General features: G+C 48.4%; 1 protein-coding gene across 7 annotated transcripts in view; it reads right to left on the bottom strand.

Moving 5' to 3' along the window:
• The window catches only part of PTPRF (protein tyrosine phosphatase receptor type F), a 392,585-nt gene that overhangs the window by 34,568 nt on the left and 342,399 nt on the right, over positions 1–15,618 (bottom strand). For all 7 annotated transcript variants that reach the window (XM_055724616.1, XM_055724615.1, XM_055724619.1 and 4 more), the window contains 5 exons: positions 15,396–15,493; positions 9,222–9,475; positions 8,435–8,525; positions 5,194–5,406; positions 1,951–2,105 (listed from right to left, as the gene is read on the bottom strand). In XM_055724616.1, the coding sequence (XP_055580591.1) occupies positions 1,951–2,105; positions 5,194–5,406; positions 8,435–8,525; positions 9,222–9,475; positions 15,396–15,493 (811 nt within the window). The remainder of the gene's footprint in view (positions 1–1,950; positions 2,106–5,193; positions 5,407–8,434; positions 8,526–9,221; positions 9,476–15,395; positions 15,494–15,618) is intronic.

Raw genomic sequence — 15,618 nt, 5'->3', positions numbered from 1 at the left:
GCTTGTGAGTCTTACGCTACTCTGAGTCATCTCAACATCTCAGAAGCCTTCTAGCTGCCTGGACAGAGACAAAAGAGCTGTAGAACTGAGTGCACTGACAGAAAGAAAGGAAAATACATGGCAAACAAATAAAGCAGCGTTTCTCCTATCAGGAGCACAGCAGGATGTGCCATGTGCTACTGTGTACCAGTCCCTGAGCCCCTGAGCAAAGTGGCCCAGCTTTTCTGGGGAATGGGCAGAACACATAATTAATGTTTGTCTCTCTCATTAGCCTAGTCAGGGCAACTGCTAAACAAACCTCCAGATCCCGAGCTATCCACTGCTACTCAGTTTCAGTTCATTCCCGTTGTGGATGTGACACTGTGAATATGCTGCACAGTTATCGCGGGGAGAAAATGCCTCCAAAGAGAAGCTGGACAGCAAGTAGTACCCGTGGGTAACACAGCATCACCCTGAGCACACAGGTGGTGCGGGAAGGCGATATGCTGCTGCTGCATGGGCTAGGACGCAGCAGGGACATGAATGTCAGGTCTGAGCACAGTGGGCTGGTGCTGCTTCCTGGTGCTCCACCCACACCAGACTCTGGGACAAAGCAAAGCTCAGCCAAGCTGGGCACAGCATCTATGGGGCCCAGGTACAGAAATTCCCTCTGGGGCCATTTTCTGTCCTTAAAGTCCCGTTAACACTTTGTTTCTTAAAATTGCCTGGTATTCCCTCAAAGCTTTCTTGTTACAGACTGCAAGAATGCACCTGCATTCTTGATGAAACAGCTCTCAGTCTGAAGTGACTGAGAAAACAAAGAAACCCCTATAACTGCTAGTGTTGTCGGATTTTTGATTTTTAATTTAATTGCAAAAACAATCCCGGAAGTCTTTATGTTGGAACTGTCTCCCTCAGAGCTGTGAGAGGCTGACAATTGCTAGGAGGTTGGTACCTTTGAGGAAACAAAGTCTTTGTAAACCCCTTGGGCTGGCATGCTCCATGCTCCCAAAACCAAAGATACCCCTTAGTAGCTTCAGGCTTGATTTTTAAAAAGGGAAATAGACTTGAGATTTTAGCAAAACAAGAAGATAAAATGGATTCATACCTTTCTTGCTTACTAGATCCAGGGAAGAGCAGAAACGGAAGAACAGAATGAGATGATCACTGACACAGAAAGGCACTGACTGCACAGCAGAGCTCCATTTAATCAGACAACAAAGCCTGCTCCCTTCCCCGAGCTACAGATACATGTGTAAATAGAGAGTCCAGGAGGAGCAGAACCTCAGAACTGAGCTGATAGAGAATGACCTACTGTAATTGAACAGGCTACCCAAACACATGCAAATGCAACCTGCGGCTCCTCGGGAAGACTAACAAGCATCTCACACTACAGTTACAGCTCTAGGAGGACTGCTCTGCTACGCAAAAGCAGGTGGCTGCTTCAGCAGGGAGTACAGTGCGTGGATGGTCCTGATCTGGTAGCCAGGACTGAGAGGCCTTATGAAGAAAGCTCCTCCTCTGCTTTCAGCCTGTCACATCCATGATCTGTTCTCACCACCAAGACCATGTTCCTCACTCGAAATTCACAGTAGTGAGGGCACCTGCCAGAGACCAAGCAGGCAATTCCCACAGAAACTCAGTATTAGAGAAGTCCCTAAGGCTGCAAATCCACACTGTGAGACCAGAGAGTGGCCAGACTGGCTTAGGGACAAAGCCGCTCTCCTCTGCTTACACATTTCCAGAATCTACAGCAGTTCTGTGTCCTGGGGCTCATGTTAAATCACTCCTGCATACCCAGCCCTTCTACCCTCTTTATAAAGCAGCCAGGTAGAGACCTTCCTCCTCCCCAGGAAAACCAAGGACCGTCTATCACAGCACCCCATATATGAAGGCTACAAGGAGGGTCTTGAAGGTGCCAGCACCTGTAGTGCTCATGCCATAACTGCTATGTCCTGGATTGGATCTCACCTTTTGAAAAGGAGTATAGCAATGACAATGATGATGATTAATATCACGGCCAGGACAGGTCCCATCACCCACAGCATCTCTGGTTCATCCTGCTGTTTTGCTGAAGCCACTTCCATCACGATCTCATCCGAGTAGGGGCTGGCTGCATATCTCTTCTGAACAGCATTGGCAGGAGAGGGAGAGAAAAGCAAGTGTCCATTATGCTAAAGCATCAGCTACATCCCTGAAATGCAGAGGTTTCCCCTTGCCTCTGGCTAGCAGGGAACGGTCATGCTTCTCAAACTCCAGCAGCACCCCACCAGATCCTCCCTCCCTCGACATCAGCGGAGGTCACACTGTGGGAAATCTCTTCTTGGTGTGAAACATTCTCCATGCCAGCAACTTCCTGGCTGGCAGACCTGGCCTCGAGGTGCCAAACTGGAGCAGCCCAGCTAAGCGCCACTTGCCAGCCCTGGATTCTCTCGGAGCCAAATCACAAGCTTTTGAATCCCAACCAATTGCACAGTGGGGCTGGCTGATGAGTCCTAAGTGGTTTATAATACCTGCTGTGTTGATACCAACACATCTCTCCTGGACAGGACTATATTAGGAAACCCCCTGCTTGGCTAGGTGGTTTTCTTAAAGGAACGAAATGACACGAACATTTTCTGCCTGATGTCTCAGCCCTCATAAACAGACCTTGGAAAGGGGCTCATGCTTACAGGTTTCTTTCCAGAGACTTCTGCAATCTGGCAGCCCAGAGATTTATAACCCAAAGGGACAGCTTTCTAGCCCCACCAGCAAGACAGGATTAGCAGTGACCCAAACTGTTCCTGCAGAAAAATGACACTGCACCTGGCTTGTTCTTCTGCTGTTGCTAAGGCTTATGAAGCTGTGTTGTCCCTTCACAGCTCAGCTTCGCGGGGTCAGAAGGGTTAAATGCTGCAAAAAGAAATCCCTTCCCCCTCTTAGAAAGGGCTAGAGGTGTATCAGTTCAGTGCCTGTGGCTTTTGAGCAGCACCTGCTGCCCAGCATTAGGGAGCCAGAAATGCTCTGCTCCTGCCACAGAAAATGTCAGTCACTGAAGAGGTGCCTGTGGATCTATAAATCTCCTGCTTTAAGGCTGAAGTTTAAACATGCACTTCATTGTCTGTGTGCATGTGAGGAGAAGAAAGGGAAAAATCAAGCGTGCTGGTGTCATACAAACGCACATCTTGATCTCCCCTCACAGGTGCCCTTGATCCCAGCCAGCCTGGCTTCAAACATGCGTGGAGTACAGAAAATGCTCTTATCTGTGACATCCTTCTGGCAGCACGCACAGGTGTGGTGGTATCCTAGCTGCTCTCCTCAGATTTATCAGTGGTCAGAGATGCCACTGGCTGGAGGGGGAGCATGGAGGGTGGTTGCTGCTTTGACCATGAAATCTTTCAGCCCTACACGACCCTGTTTCAATGACTCTGAAGTAGCTGCCGGCTCCCAGTTCAGCTCTGTTCCTAAAAAACAAGTCTGCATGGGATCACTGCAACCCATCGGTCTGTTCCTTTACCCCCTCATCCAGTTCAAATAGCAGGGCGGGGAGCCTGCAACAGCTCTGTCTGGGCATGGCACAGACAAGAAGATGCTACATTGGCGATGAGAGGACGGAGTAGAAGGCCTGGGGCCCCCCTTTGTGTGGGCAAATGGCTGCTCTGTGAGGAAGGCACAAAGGCTTTGCCTGTGACTACTCAGAAAGGCCAAAATGCATTAGGTGGCGGGGGAAGGAGCATGCTGATCTGTGCAGCAAGGTAACATGTGTGTTCATCTCCAAAGCTTTGTGCAAGGGGCAAAAATTCGTATTTCTGCAGACACACTTTGGAGATGCCTCCTTCCGGGAGAAGGCAGAAGCAGAAGAGATCAGAAGGACTGTTATCTCAGTGGCATTTCCAAAGGCAGACTGCAAGGTGCAGGTGCCCCTGCTCTCAGAGATGGCATTTCAACCACACTCCCTTTTGCCTTTGAAGAATGGCAATGTTATGCTCGCCTGCTGACACGAGAGACAGAGCAGGCAATTTAAGAGGAGCTGAGTGGGGGAGATAGTGCACAGCCTTGGATGGAATGCCTCATGCTTCAAATGAAAATGGATGCAACACAGCGGGGGATGCAGAAAGGTGGTCTCTAGGAGCAGGGTGTAATAACTCTGCTGGCCTGGTGGTTCACTGGAGAGCTGTGGCAGATCTACGCTAGGGAGGAGATGATGATGATGATAGTCTAGGATCAACTAGTTAAGGTCATCTCTTCTTGACAGGGATTACCAGGACAGCACATCCTGAGGCCTCTGCCTCACCTTGCTGTTAATCTGTGCCTCTCCTTTCCTCACCAGTATGCACGTCTTGTACGGGAACATGTGAGCTGGATGAGTAATGAAGAACTTGACCAGCCCTAATGAGCCATTACAAGCAAATGAGGCTGAGGAAGGGAGCCGCAGCTTGGAAGCCGACCAAAGTATTCTGTGCATCTCTATTATTTCCATTATTTACACACTGGCCACTGCTACTGCCGCCGCCACCACCACTCCTGCCCTCCGCGTTTACAGCTGGACACTGATGCGCAGGTCTTGCCGTGCTGCTCCTGGCTTATTGCATCAGCTACTCCCTTCCCCCTCACGTGGCCAGGCCCTGTGTGCTCGGCACGCTGCCGACACAGGCATAGCCCATTTGCCTCTAGCAAGGAGAGGCAAAGGAGCAAGAATCCCTACGCAGCAGGCAAGTGTGCAGCTTCGCCCTGCTGAGAACCCACTGCGATGGGAAGCACGTTTGCTTCAGATGTCATCTGAAAGCGAGGTTCTGGCCACAGAAGGGCCTGTGAAGGCAGGTTTGCAAGGGGATCATCCTGTTCACCACAGAGCCTCAGCAGCCACCGTGCAGGGTAGGATTTCACAGGGTGGTTTTCCAGTCACTTACTTGAACCGAAGCAGAATGAGAACCGAGCCCATCCCAACCGTGTGTCAAGCTCTGCTCTGCACACAGCCCAGCAAGCCACAACCAAGCTTACGTAGAACGCGTGTGTTGACACTGCCCTCCATGCTCATCTGTTTTGTCAAATACATGTGCCATTTCTCTCCAAAATCACCATCTATCATGCCAGCCACCTCAGCTTGTTGAGACCCGTATGCAGCCTCACTCTCCTCTCTTCAGAGAAAACTCTGCCATCCCGGCTTGCCCTGCCTGCACTAAGCCCACCCCAGCTCTGCTAGGAAAGGCTGTGTCCCCCCAGCAGAGTCCTTACCGTGTCTCCATCCTCCAGTGAGGCCAGCACGAAGCAACGATAGCTCAAGTCTTGAGACAGGGGCTTGTTGTAGAAACCTTTGTAGTTCTTCTCGTCCCCCAGGGTGAAAGTCTCGGGCAGCACGTCCACTTGAGCAGCAATGTAGGGCTTGAGTCTGTCTGCTTGGCGTCGCTGGCGCCTGCTCTGACTCCCTTGGCTTATGGCCTCCAGCAGCTGGGGACAAACAAGGTGCATCACTATTGCTTCGCCCAGTGTGACACCGCCTTACACTGTTACCTTACTGGTTGTAGGGCTCAGCAGGGTGGAATAGAAGGGAGGAGAAGATACTGGGTTTGATTTGGACATGGTGGTACTAAGAAACCAGAGGGATGCATTATCCGTTTAGGCATTGCTGGGGCACCTGTCTGCAGACCCTCACTGCAAGCTCCACCAGGTTCTCCGTTTTGGGAGAGCCCTGAGCTCTGGGATGCTGACACGGTGAATGTTGGGGCTGAGACAGCCTGACTGCCCCATCACCCTGAGTTAATGTATCCCAACAAGCTGCAAGGGAATTAGACCACATTCTGTAGTCCAAATATTGGTCTGGAAAGCAGCTCATGCTCTCTTATGGACACTGCATGTGAATTACAGCTGATACTGATATATAGGGAAAAAGTGACATTTGCTGCGTCTGTCCCTTCTGTCAGTGCCTCGGTATTTCACCTGCTGCGGGGTTGCAGGCAGAGCTTTGTGTAAATCACACAGAATGATAACAGATTTCATGGGATGTTCAGAGTAAAAATGGCAAATTTCATAGTCAGCCACAAATTCATGAAAAAGGATATAAACACACAAAAATTCAATTATACTGCTAAGAAACACTCTCAGATGTTTAAAGACGTTTTTCTAATGAATAAAAACGAATATCAGCCTTGGAACAGAAATTCTAATTTAAAATGAAGAAGGATGCATGAAATACATTTCACACACGAGTGTATCGGTGCAGCACTGTCAGGGCAAACAGGGAATGTCAGCGGGGCTGGGGACAGTGATGTGCACACAAAGCCACACCGCTGAGCTGAGCTCATTCCCTCTGAAGGGAAAAAGCTGGGTAAGGCACCCCCTTCTCTTTCCTCTCAACAGTCCATCCCTGTCCTCTTATGAATATGCATGTTGGAGCAATTTAGAAAAACTATACCTTGTACCTTGTCTTGCAGTATCACCTCTGCCCCGCCCCCCAAAAAAGAGGGAAAAAAAAAAAAAAAAAAAAAAAAGGGGACCAAAGAAAGGGATAGAGAAATCTCAGTTTCACAAATGTCCTTATAACTGCAGGGGGAACGGCGGAAAAACAGTCTTTAGATTGTGGAGTTTGCTCCCTACACACATCTCTTGTATCTTGGCTGAAATTACAGCTGAGCTCTTTGGGGCAGAAAGCAAGCTGTTATGTGCAAGGGCATGAAACCACAGGACTCCAGTATGACTGAGGTTGCTGGATGCTACTGCCACTTATACATGTAACTCACACCAAAAGACTGCATCAAAAGAACGCTAGGCTCGCAAAGTTCAGATCCTGAAAAATTAGAAAATTAATACTGCCTGTGCAAAATTAATTCAGCTATCTTATGTATGTGCACTGTGCTACTATCCTTGACTGCATGGTCACATACTATCTCTTCTGTAACTCCCCTGCTTTGTTCAATACACAGGACAGACAGCGCTTAATCAAAGAGCAGCTATTCCATATTTTGTTTTCTTCTTTGCATTATGCAGCCTGAGGCCTTGTTTATTGCTTACTATTCAAATCCAGCTCTGAAGACAAAATTAATAATTTCCTCGTGGGCTTTTCTATGGTGCTGATCACTATAATATTACAAGTGCTTCAAAAACATTAACGATTTTATCTTCCAAACACCCGTATGAGGTGAGATGAAAGTGATTATCCTAATTTTACAGATGGAGAACAGAGACACAGGGACATTAACGTAAAAAATGTCCACTAATTTTGAATGTCAAATTGAAAAGACATTGGCTTGTTTTGTCTTTTAAAGCAAACTTAGCATTTTTTTATAGCACTAACTGTATCCAGTAGAGCTCCTATTGACTTTCTCTGCAGCTGGGGATGCTTACACTTTGCAAATGAGGCTCCGAGATCTCAAACTGAGCACTCTGAGAAAACAAAACATGGAAGACAATGGCTGCTAATGAAAATTTTAGTTTAAGTCATTTGCCTGGGGCTGGGTGAAACAGAGATAGAAACCATTTCTCTTGATAGCTTTCAACCACCTAAAGCCCAAAACCCAACCATACTTTCTCATCCTAGTCTTCTATTTCTTGTGACATCTTCCAGCTTCTGCAATGAAGTGATGCAGATCTACAGGTGATGGTTCTCCATCACACAATTGTGCTCCATGTGCAGAACAGATCCACCGATACACGCCATGAGCTGGGACCCCATGGAAAAGATTGCACAATCACGTAATTAAAGATTGATGATAAGCAAGGGCTGATTTGCAGCTTCTAACGCTTTGTAATTTCTGAGCGCTTCAAGCTTGCAACTTTGTTCTCTTAATGGACCCTTCTGTGTGTGATTTCTTGGAATTTTTCCTTAGTGCTTTGGGTGTGGTGGTGTATATGGGGAAGAAAGAGCCCACAAATCCCTTTGTGGGACTCTCCTGACACCTGCACACATCCTGTGCTACTGGTCTTGGAGGACTCCTGCACAGAAGAAGTTGCATCTTGGGGTGAATGGGCTGGTGAATACTGAAAGCCTTTAACAAAGCAAGTGTGAAGGGAACTTTGGAGGTTTTGTTGGATACTAGAGTGAACTCTTTATCTAAACTGAAGGCTCAGGTCATATCCAGAGAGTGGACAGCCTCCTGACAGGACAGCTTAATAAACCGAGAACAGTATCTTTCTCTTCTAGCTTGTTTTCAAATTAGCATCAAATTGCTTCAGCTGAAAAAGGCTGCAAAAAGCGTACAACCTGAGACAGGATCTGTCCTGGTCAGAGCTGTGAGACACTCAAGCGTGGTCTCCTAATAAGGCACATTCTGGGAGGTGGCTTCTCCCTTGCTTGACTCCAGCCTCCTTCCTATATGCTGTCACCAGCCAAGAAAGGGTGAGTGGCCACCACATGTCCCACAGCCTCCCATCTCTGACATACCTATGCTGCTGCACCCATGCTGTTGCCAGGAGGCCTGGGCAAAGCACACCGGGCCACCCAAGAGCCACTTCCATCACATCAGCTGCTACAGATGCCTACCTGGTCCAGCTCCATCTCATCAGGTGTCCGCCATCGAGCAGTTGGGCTGCTGGTGCTCTGATCTGCTGGCACAACCACGATGTAGTACCACCTGTGAAGGAAGGAAAACGTAAGCACTGGACCCCAAGTCATCTCTGGCAGGTCACCAAGTAACATGTGCCATATGCCTCTCAAGGATGACCTGCTCCTTTCCCTGCCCTCTAAGCAGCAAAAGGCTTCAGTAAGGAAAAGGCTGGCTTTCCAGCTGCACCAGAGCAGAGAACACTCCCATTAGCACTCATTAGGTTAATGAAGATCTACAGACTGTGCTCCAGAGGGTGGTGGAGGAGCTGTGAGAAGGACATTTATATAATCGGATTGTAGCAAGAACCCTGGGGGAATTGTGCTTCAGTGCAAGGATACCACAGTAACAAATAGGACTTCTACAAACTCGCTTTTTTAATCTCCTTGAGGCTTTAGGCATTATTTATTTAAAGGATATTATACAGTGTCAGAGAAAGTCCCTCCTGAGCCTCAACTGTGTTTTTGCTGGTAGCATCTGGAGTATACCCATCAGAGTGAGGGCAAACTGTCAAAGAATTGTCTTAATTTTATTGTACATAAATATTTGCTCAGAAAGAGCCAGCAGCGTGATCCCATGTTACGAGTAAGTGCCTCACTCTGTACTGTAGCCTGCTTCGAAGTTCACTCCCAGGTTACCAATCCACAAGCTGGCAGTGGTCTGCCCTGCCTCTTTCCCCATCTTTAGGCCCCCACCCTGCCTCCTCCACCCAGGCATGGCACCTACCTAACCGGCACAGAGGTCTGGACTTTGGGAAGGGTGAGTGTGAATTTTCCTTCCTGTATGTACTTGTTTGTGGCGATGGGTTTGCTTTGCAAGACGTCAGGAGCGGTGCGGATCGAGACAAGGTGCTGGAGCCCCCCAGCACTGCTGCCACGGTTCATTAGCACAAAAGAATAGTCCGTGTCTGGCTGGAGGTCACTTATGAGTTTCTTCATCGAGTGGCCATCCACCTCCACACTCTGGCTATTGTACAGAATCTGAAACAGGAAAAGGACATACTCATGCAGCCGACAGCTGCTGATGAAAACTCACCCTCAAAATAGCAGCATTAGAGGTGACAATTTGGCTCTGGGCCCTCCCTCAGGTGGTTCAGCTACTGTGTGCTTCATAAACAGCCATAAATCTTTAGTTAAAGAGCAACCCCCAGCAGAAAGTTGAGCTGTGCTCCCTGTGCCTCGCAGTGATGGGGCAGAGGAAGGGTCATCTCAGCAAAGCCCGGTGGCTTGTGCTAGCTGTGAGGCTGCTGGTGACACATGCACTGCTTTTTAGTGCCGGTTCGAGGGAGGAATCCAGATGGCTGTGCTTTGCCCTCATGCGGAGATGAATGGGTCTTTGTTTCTAGTCTCACGAGGCTACAGTGCACAATATGCTTTTGGTGTAAAATCCTGCCTGCTTTAAATTGGTGTCACTCCTGTGTCTACCAGCTGATGCCTGATCAAATGGTTAATGCAGAGCAACCCCATCCCAGCAAGGTGACCTGGGGGGGAGTTACATGCTGTACCAACTATCTGACAAATTCCACGAAGGGCTCACAAACTGGTACCCAAAACAGCGGCTTTGCAGGTGTGACACTCTGTTGCCATGACAACAGATGCTGGTGCTGTGGCAGCTATGGGCAGGAGATTCCTGCAGCTTTTCCTTGCTGTGCTTGCAAGGGGCTGCTGGGCAAGGCAGGGCAGGGCAGAGCTGCTGGTGGCCCCGGGCAGCCCCCATGCACAGCTTCCCACCTTGGGCCCACCAGCCCCTCAGCTAATGACATTTTCTCAGTGCCCTCAGTGTTGCAGATATGCAGGACCACACACCCCCCCCCCCAAGGCACAGCAGCCATAGGCACTGGTGGATTAGCTGCACCAAACAGCCTGTCTGCCCTGGGAAACTCAATCCTGACGGAACAACTCCTGTACCCGAAACCCTGGGCACTGCCTCTGCAAAGCCAGAAACTCAAGCAGTTCCTGGAGACAGAGACAAATGGGGTGTACAGAACTGGAGAGACCAGAGGTTGTGCCCCAGCTGTGATAAACCAGCCTGTTTCTTTCCACCAGGCGACTGTCCAGCCTGGCAGAGGAGTGCTGGATTCCTGATAGCGGTGCAGAGACACAGCATGCCAAAAACTGGCAATGGCAGAGCTGGAGCATGTTAAACCATGGCAGTTATTATGTGTCACAGACAGAGACCACACAGTAAAACATGCTCTTTCCAACAGCAGCCTTGAGAGGGAAGACGGCTCTGTGGAAGAAAAACTACTTGAGGTAAACCAGATTTTTCACCAGCTGAGTCCACTGTTCAGGCTGATGCAGGCAGCAAGGGAGGGACCAAACCTTCCAAGTCACCTTTTCAGCAGGTGGCAGAAATCTGCAGAAGGCTGCTGGCTTGCTGGGGCAAGGGCAGCTGATCAGCACTCTTCTAATGCTTAGTGCTGGAGCTGGGAGGGGGAGGGAGGCCCTGGAAAGAGATATGAAGGACAACGGAGCACAGGGACCAGGCTAGGCAGCTCTGCTTTTGTGCTATCCAAACAGTGATATCTGCAGCATACTTCAAATCCTCTTCAGGTCACTTTGCATGGAGGTGTGGATGGGAAAAGAGCCCCAGCTTTTTTGTGGCTGAGACGAGACTCCCAACAGAGCAGCGGTGAGGAGCCAGCAATGGAGAAGAGATGCAATCAATCACATTTGTTGACATACTACAATCTTCAGGGATGAACTGCAAAAATGAGTACCAAGAACTAAAATAACAGAGGTTTTCAGGGACAAAGCCCCTGCTGGCTGGCCCATGTGCAGGAAAGGCTGTCAGAGGTAGGATGTGAGGAAGGAATTGTTCTCTGCTGTGACTCCTCTTAAGATACTTTCTCCTGGGCTTTAACCCCTTTCTCTGAAGACATGTACATCAGGTGGGTGCTAATGTGAGTGAAAAAGGTGAAATGAAGAAATGCTTCTTATAGGGCTGGAATATCACAGATATTTAATCGGCAGGTTTCACCTTGCTCTGACACAGAAGTAGGCACAACAAAGACAGGAGTGCTAGACTTCAAGTCATCTGAGCAGCTTTGCAGTCTGTGCCAGCACCATCCGTTGCAATGATAATGCAATAGTACAGGTCCAGATATTCCCAATAAGAGCAAGTCCGGGGGTGTCCTGGTGGAGCAGTGGGACCTCTCTTCATGTGCTCCAACACAGACTTGAACAAAACCGAACTTCCAGCTTTAAGAGCTATGCTGGAAGGATGCAAAACCCACAGAGTTCTGCTGCCTCTCAGATGAGATTTCTCATTATGAATTCTTTCCTGGTAAAAGTATCATGAACTGCTTCTGTGTGTGCTCTAGGGAAGACACTCGCCCACTAACTGCCTACACATGAGGCACCTGCTGGGGATGTAGCTGTTCTCCTGGAGCAACAGGATGCAGAAGAGATGGTCAGGCACTTCAGTTTCCTTGCAGGCTCTGCACTGGAACTGGTCAGGACACAAGTCTCTGATTCAGTCCTGACACCAGATGATAATTTTTACTGCCATACACAGACATTTGTGTCTAAAGACAGTGAAATTGGCATTTGCAATGCTTTCCTGAAGCATTCTCCACCATCCCCCCTTTTCCCAGTTGCTGTAGCAGTTCCACGTTCCTTTACCTGCCATAACACATTGTCTTCTCAAATGTTATGCATCATTAGTTAAGGCCTCTACACAAACCTTACAATAATGTAAAGTCTCAGAAACAGTCATTTGTGTGCAGCTGAAGATGCCCGGGAGCTCGAGCAGGAATGCTATTTAGAGGTTGCATCATGGCCCACTGGTAACTACTTAAGTCAGCAGCAAATTTGGCCCAAGGGCTCTGAACTGCCAAACATTGCTGACTAGCCCATGGACTGCTGTAAAATGTCATTTGTGCTGCTCTTACCCACAAGAGAAGATTGGCAAGGCTAGGTGGGTCCAAATGTCACTGCTGAAGGTCTGCTGCTTGATTTCAAGGCAGCAAAGAATGTATTGAACTAAAAGATGAAAAGACACATAGTGTGCAACACTGGAAAAGATAATGACTTGATGGAGAAGCAGACAAGGTTGCCTCTTTTGCGGGCAGGAGTAATTACTACATTCCATGGGACACACTGTGAGAAAGCACTGCCCAGCATTCTCAGGGTTATTTCTGAACCAGTACCATCATAATTTTCAAAAGGTGCTGTTCCTTCTCCCTATTTGTTGAATACCTTGTGATGCTGCCTTTAACTGATATATCCTCTGTCCTGCCCTTAAGTTGAAAAATTCGTCTCGGGAAAGTGCAGTTTCCCCAAGGAGAAGATTGTATATATCTTGCACTTTCCATGAAAGCTCCAGAACAGTTTTCTGCAAGCTCACCGGAAAAGAAAAGGAATAGTGCCTCTGTTCCGCCACAACTGCTGGGCAACATTTTACACGGAATTTATCTCCTGGACCAGAAGAAGCTGTGAAAATTCCCCAAAGAGAAGTCAAACCTTCATTATTGATTTGGTAGCAATGAAAATTCCTAAGGTCTCAGTTCATCCCCTATAAAAACAAAAAAGCATCAGTCCTGCCTGTGCCTTACTATTCATTGTCAGAACAATATCTACTTTAATTAAATCTGTTAACGTAGAATATGACACCCTTTGGGACATAGATTTAGCATGAGACTGTTTATCAAGTGTAGATAATACTAATTGTTCCCATGGAGATTTATCTGCTATGCTAGTTACAGTATTAGGCTCTGGCCTCAGCATCCCATGTGCCTGAATTAGAGGAGAGAGGTGCCTTGTTTATAAAAATACGAAGTCCTGAAGGTTAAGGATTTCTTTTGAGTGGCACAATCAACGACCTGGAGCTGACCCTCTTAGCTCCCGGCCTTGACTCATGTGTGCCTGCAAGTCTAGGAACATTAATAGAAAGAAGACACTATTAGAGAACTATCCTTTTAACACTCTCATTTGCATGACTGCTCTTCAGTTAGCAAGTGGCTAATGCCATCTGCTTCTGTGTCATCTGAGGTTTAACCCGCAGCAGGGGCAGACCCTGAGTCACCGTCTGTGTAAACAATCACAGCTACAAGGCATCAGCATTACGTCCTTGGCTCCTGGCTACCTCCAGCCACTCCACCATCCTTATGTGGCAGTAATGCTCCAAAGGTCACACTGTCCCTTTCTAGCACTGTGCTGTCAGAGAGAGACGTGGGCTTTGTGCCACAAGAATAAGGCAAGATGAAGCAGACTGGTTCTCCAGCAGAGTGCAAAGTAACAGGGCTCTGTGAAGTTCCTTGCGGCCAGATATCAGAACACTGATCCTAATGCACCCTACATCTGGGAAAGCTTTGAATACCAGAAGGTCTTCACAAAAGCCGTGTCTGCTTCAGCTAAACGCTGCATGTTAACAAGTGCCTGCTATTGATCATGGTAATTCAGCTTCAGGATTTAAACAAGGAGAGTGTAACAAGGAAGGGGAGGTGCTCACACAGTGTCTGATGTAGAGGCAGTTCAGGACCTTCCCCTCATTCTGCTGGCTGTGGGTCTCCACAGCTCATGCAGGCCTTGCATTTGCTCTTGAGGCACAGCACGGCAGGATGCCTGTGCAAGAAGGAAGGGAAGTCACACTGCTCCCACCCCTGGCCACCTCTGCAGAGGCAGCAGATAGCTGCTGAAACTGGGTGGAAGATTATCCTTGGCAATGTGACATGTTGGTCTTGTTTCTTAAAGGAGACAAGCTGCACTGAGATCTGTAGAAATTTCCACCGCACTCAAGTCTTTTACCCACTCTGTGATCTGCACTGGGGGACAGATAAGAGCAGGAAGACATCAGTGTTGTCTGCAGCCTGGTGGATGACACTACATCCAGAACTGTGATGCAGAAAAAGAGAGCAGCAGCCATTCCTGCAGAGCTCCCTCTGCACTGACACATCTTGTGCTGCTCACACCTGTAACACCTTCTGGAAGGGTGATGATGCTTCTCTCCTTCACTCCCTGAGATTATGCATCTCCCTTGATGCTCTGCAGTAGCTCATAAAGGCAATACAGATGTTTGAGACAGGACACATTGCAAAAGGAGTCATCCTTAGTTTGATTCACTGGCTGGTTTTCAGACCACTTTTTCCTGGTGGTCTGTTGCAATTAAGTCGCATTTATGACTTTTCATACTTCAACCAAGTCAGGCATCAGGACAAGCTTGTGTAACCACTGTCTCGGAGCTGCAATGGCCAGCCTGACCAGTAGGCCCCGGCCAAGTGATACTAGGTAACAAGTTACTTGAGAAAGCTGATGGAGGAGTGAAGCACTGCTTGGGACTGCGTAAAAAACCACCACAACTGCTCATGGGAAAAGCATCAGTGATTTGGGATGCTGGACCAGTTTCCATTTGCCTTTGAAAAGGCAACTAATTCAGAGGCACTATCAAGGTACTTGATGCTCAAGATCGGTTTCTAGCCAGATGGTGCGAAGCCAGAAATACATATTATGATCCCCAAGACATCCGCATTCTCACACTGCCTCTGCTCAGCACATGCCTTCACTGCCTGGCACTTCCTGTTGGTGTGCTTCAGCCATCATTATTCACTCCTGTTTTGTTACCACGAGCCATGCTTACTGGCCATTCCACAACTGATCAAAACAGAAAGAAACAAAACTACACACCTTCTGGCCAAAGAAGGCTGAGAGGAAGGAAAGCAAGCAGCTTTCTGTGCTCTACTGTGTGCCAGTGGTTCACGTGTGGGTGCTCAAAAGTAAGAGCAGATACATAACTTAGGCTTGGAGGTCTGAGCTCCACAAGAACCCAGGGCAGTGAGCAACGTGACCCTGCTCGTCTCTTGGGTGATGGCCTGAAAACATCATGGCAGGTCAAGATGCCACTTTCCACTGTCCTGCTCACTGCCACAGGTGGAGCTCCCTGTCCTCTGCATCCCACCCTTACCTTAAAAGGCACTGCAGATTTATAGGAGTCAGGCACTTCCCAGCTCAGCAACACAGACGTTTTCATGACGGCATTGACGCGGAAGTTCTTAGCAAACACTGGAATGAAAAACAAGATATTTGAGCGCTGTAAGGCCAGTCAGGAGGGAGCCAGGCAGCAGCTTGGCTCCAAGTCTCTCTTTGTCTAACTCAGCAGCAGAGGTCAAAGAGTTCAGCTACAGCAG

Source organism: Falco cherrug, chromosome 12 (genome assembly GCF_023634085.1).
Source record: "Falco cherrug isolate bFalChe1 chromosome 12, bFalChe1.pri, whole genome shotgun sequence".
NCBI classification, from domain to species: Eukaryota; Metazoa; Chordata; class Aves; order Falconiformes; family Falconidae; genus Falco; species Falco cherrug.
The sequence above is the reverse complement of the archived record's forward strand: the minus strand, read 5'-3'. Positions and strand labels throughout refer to the sequence as shown.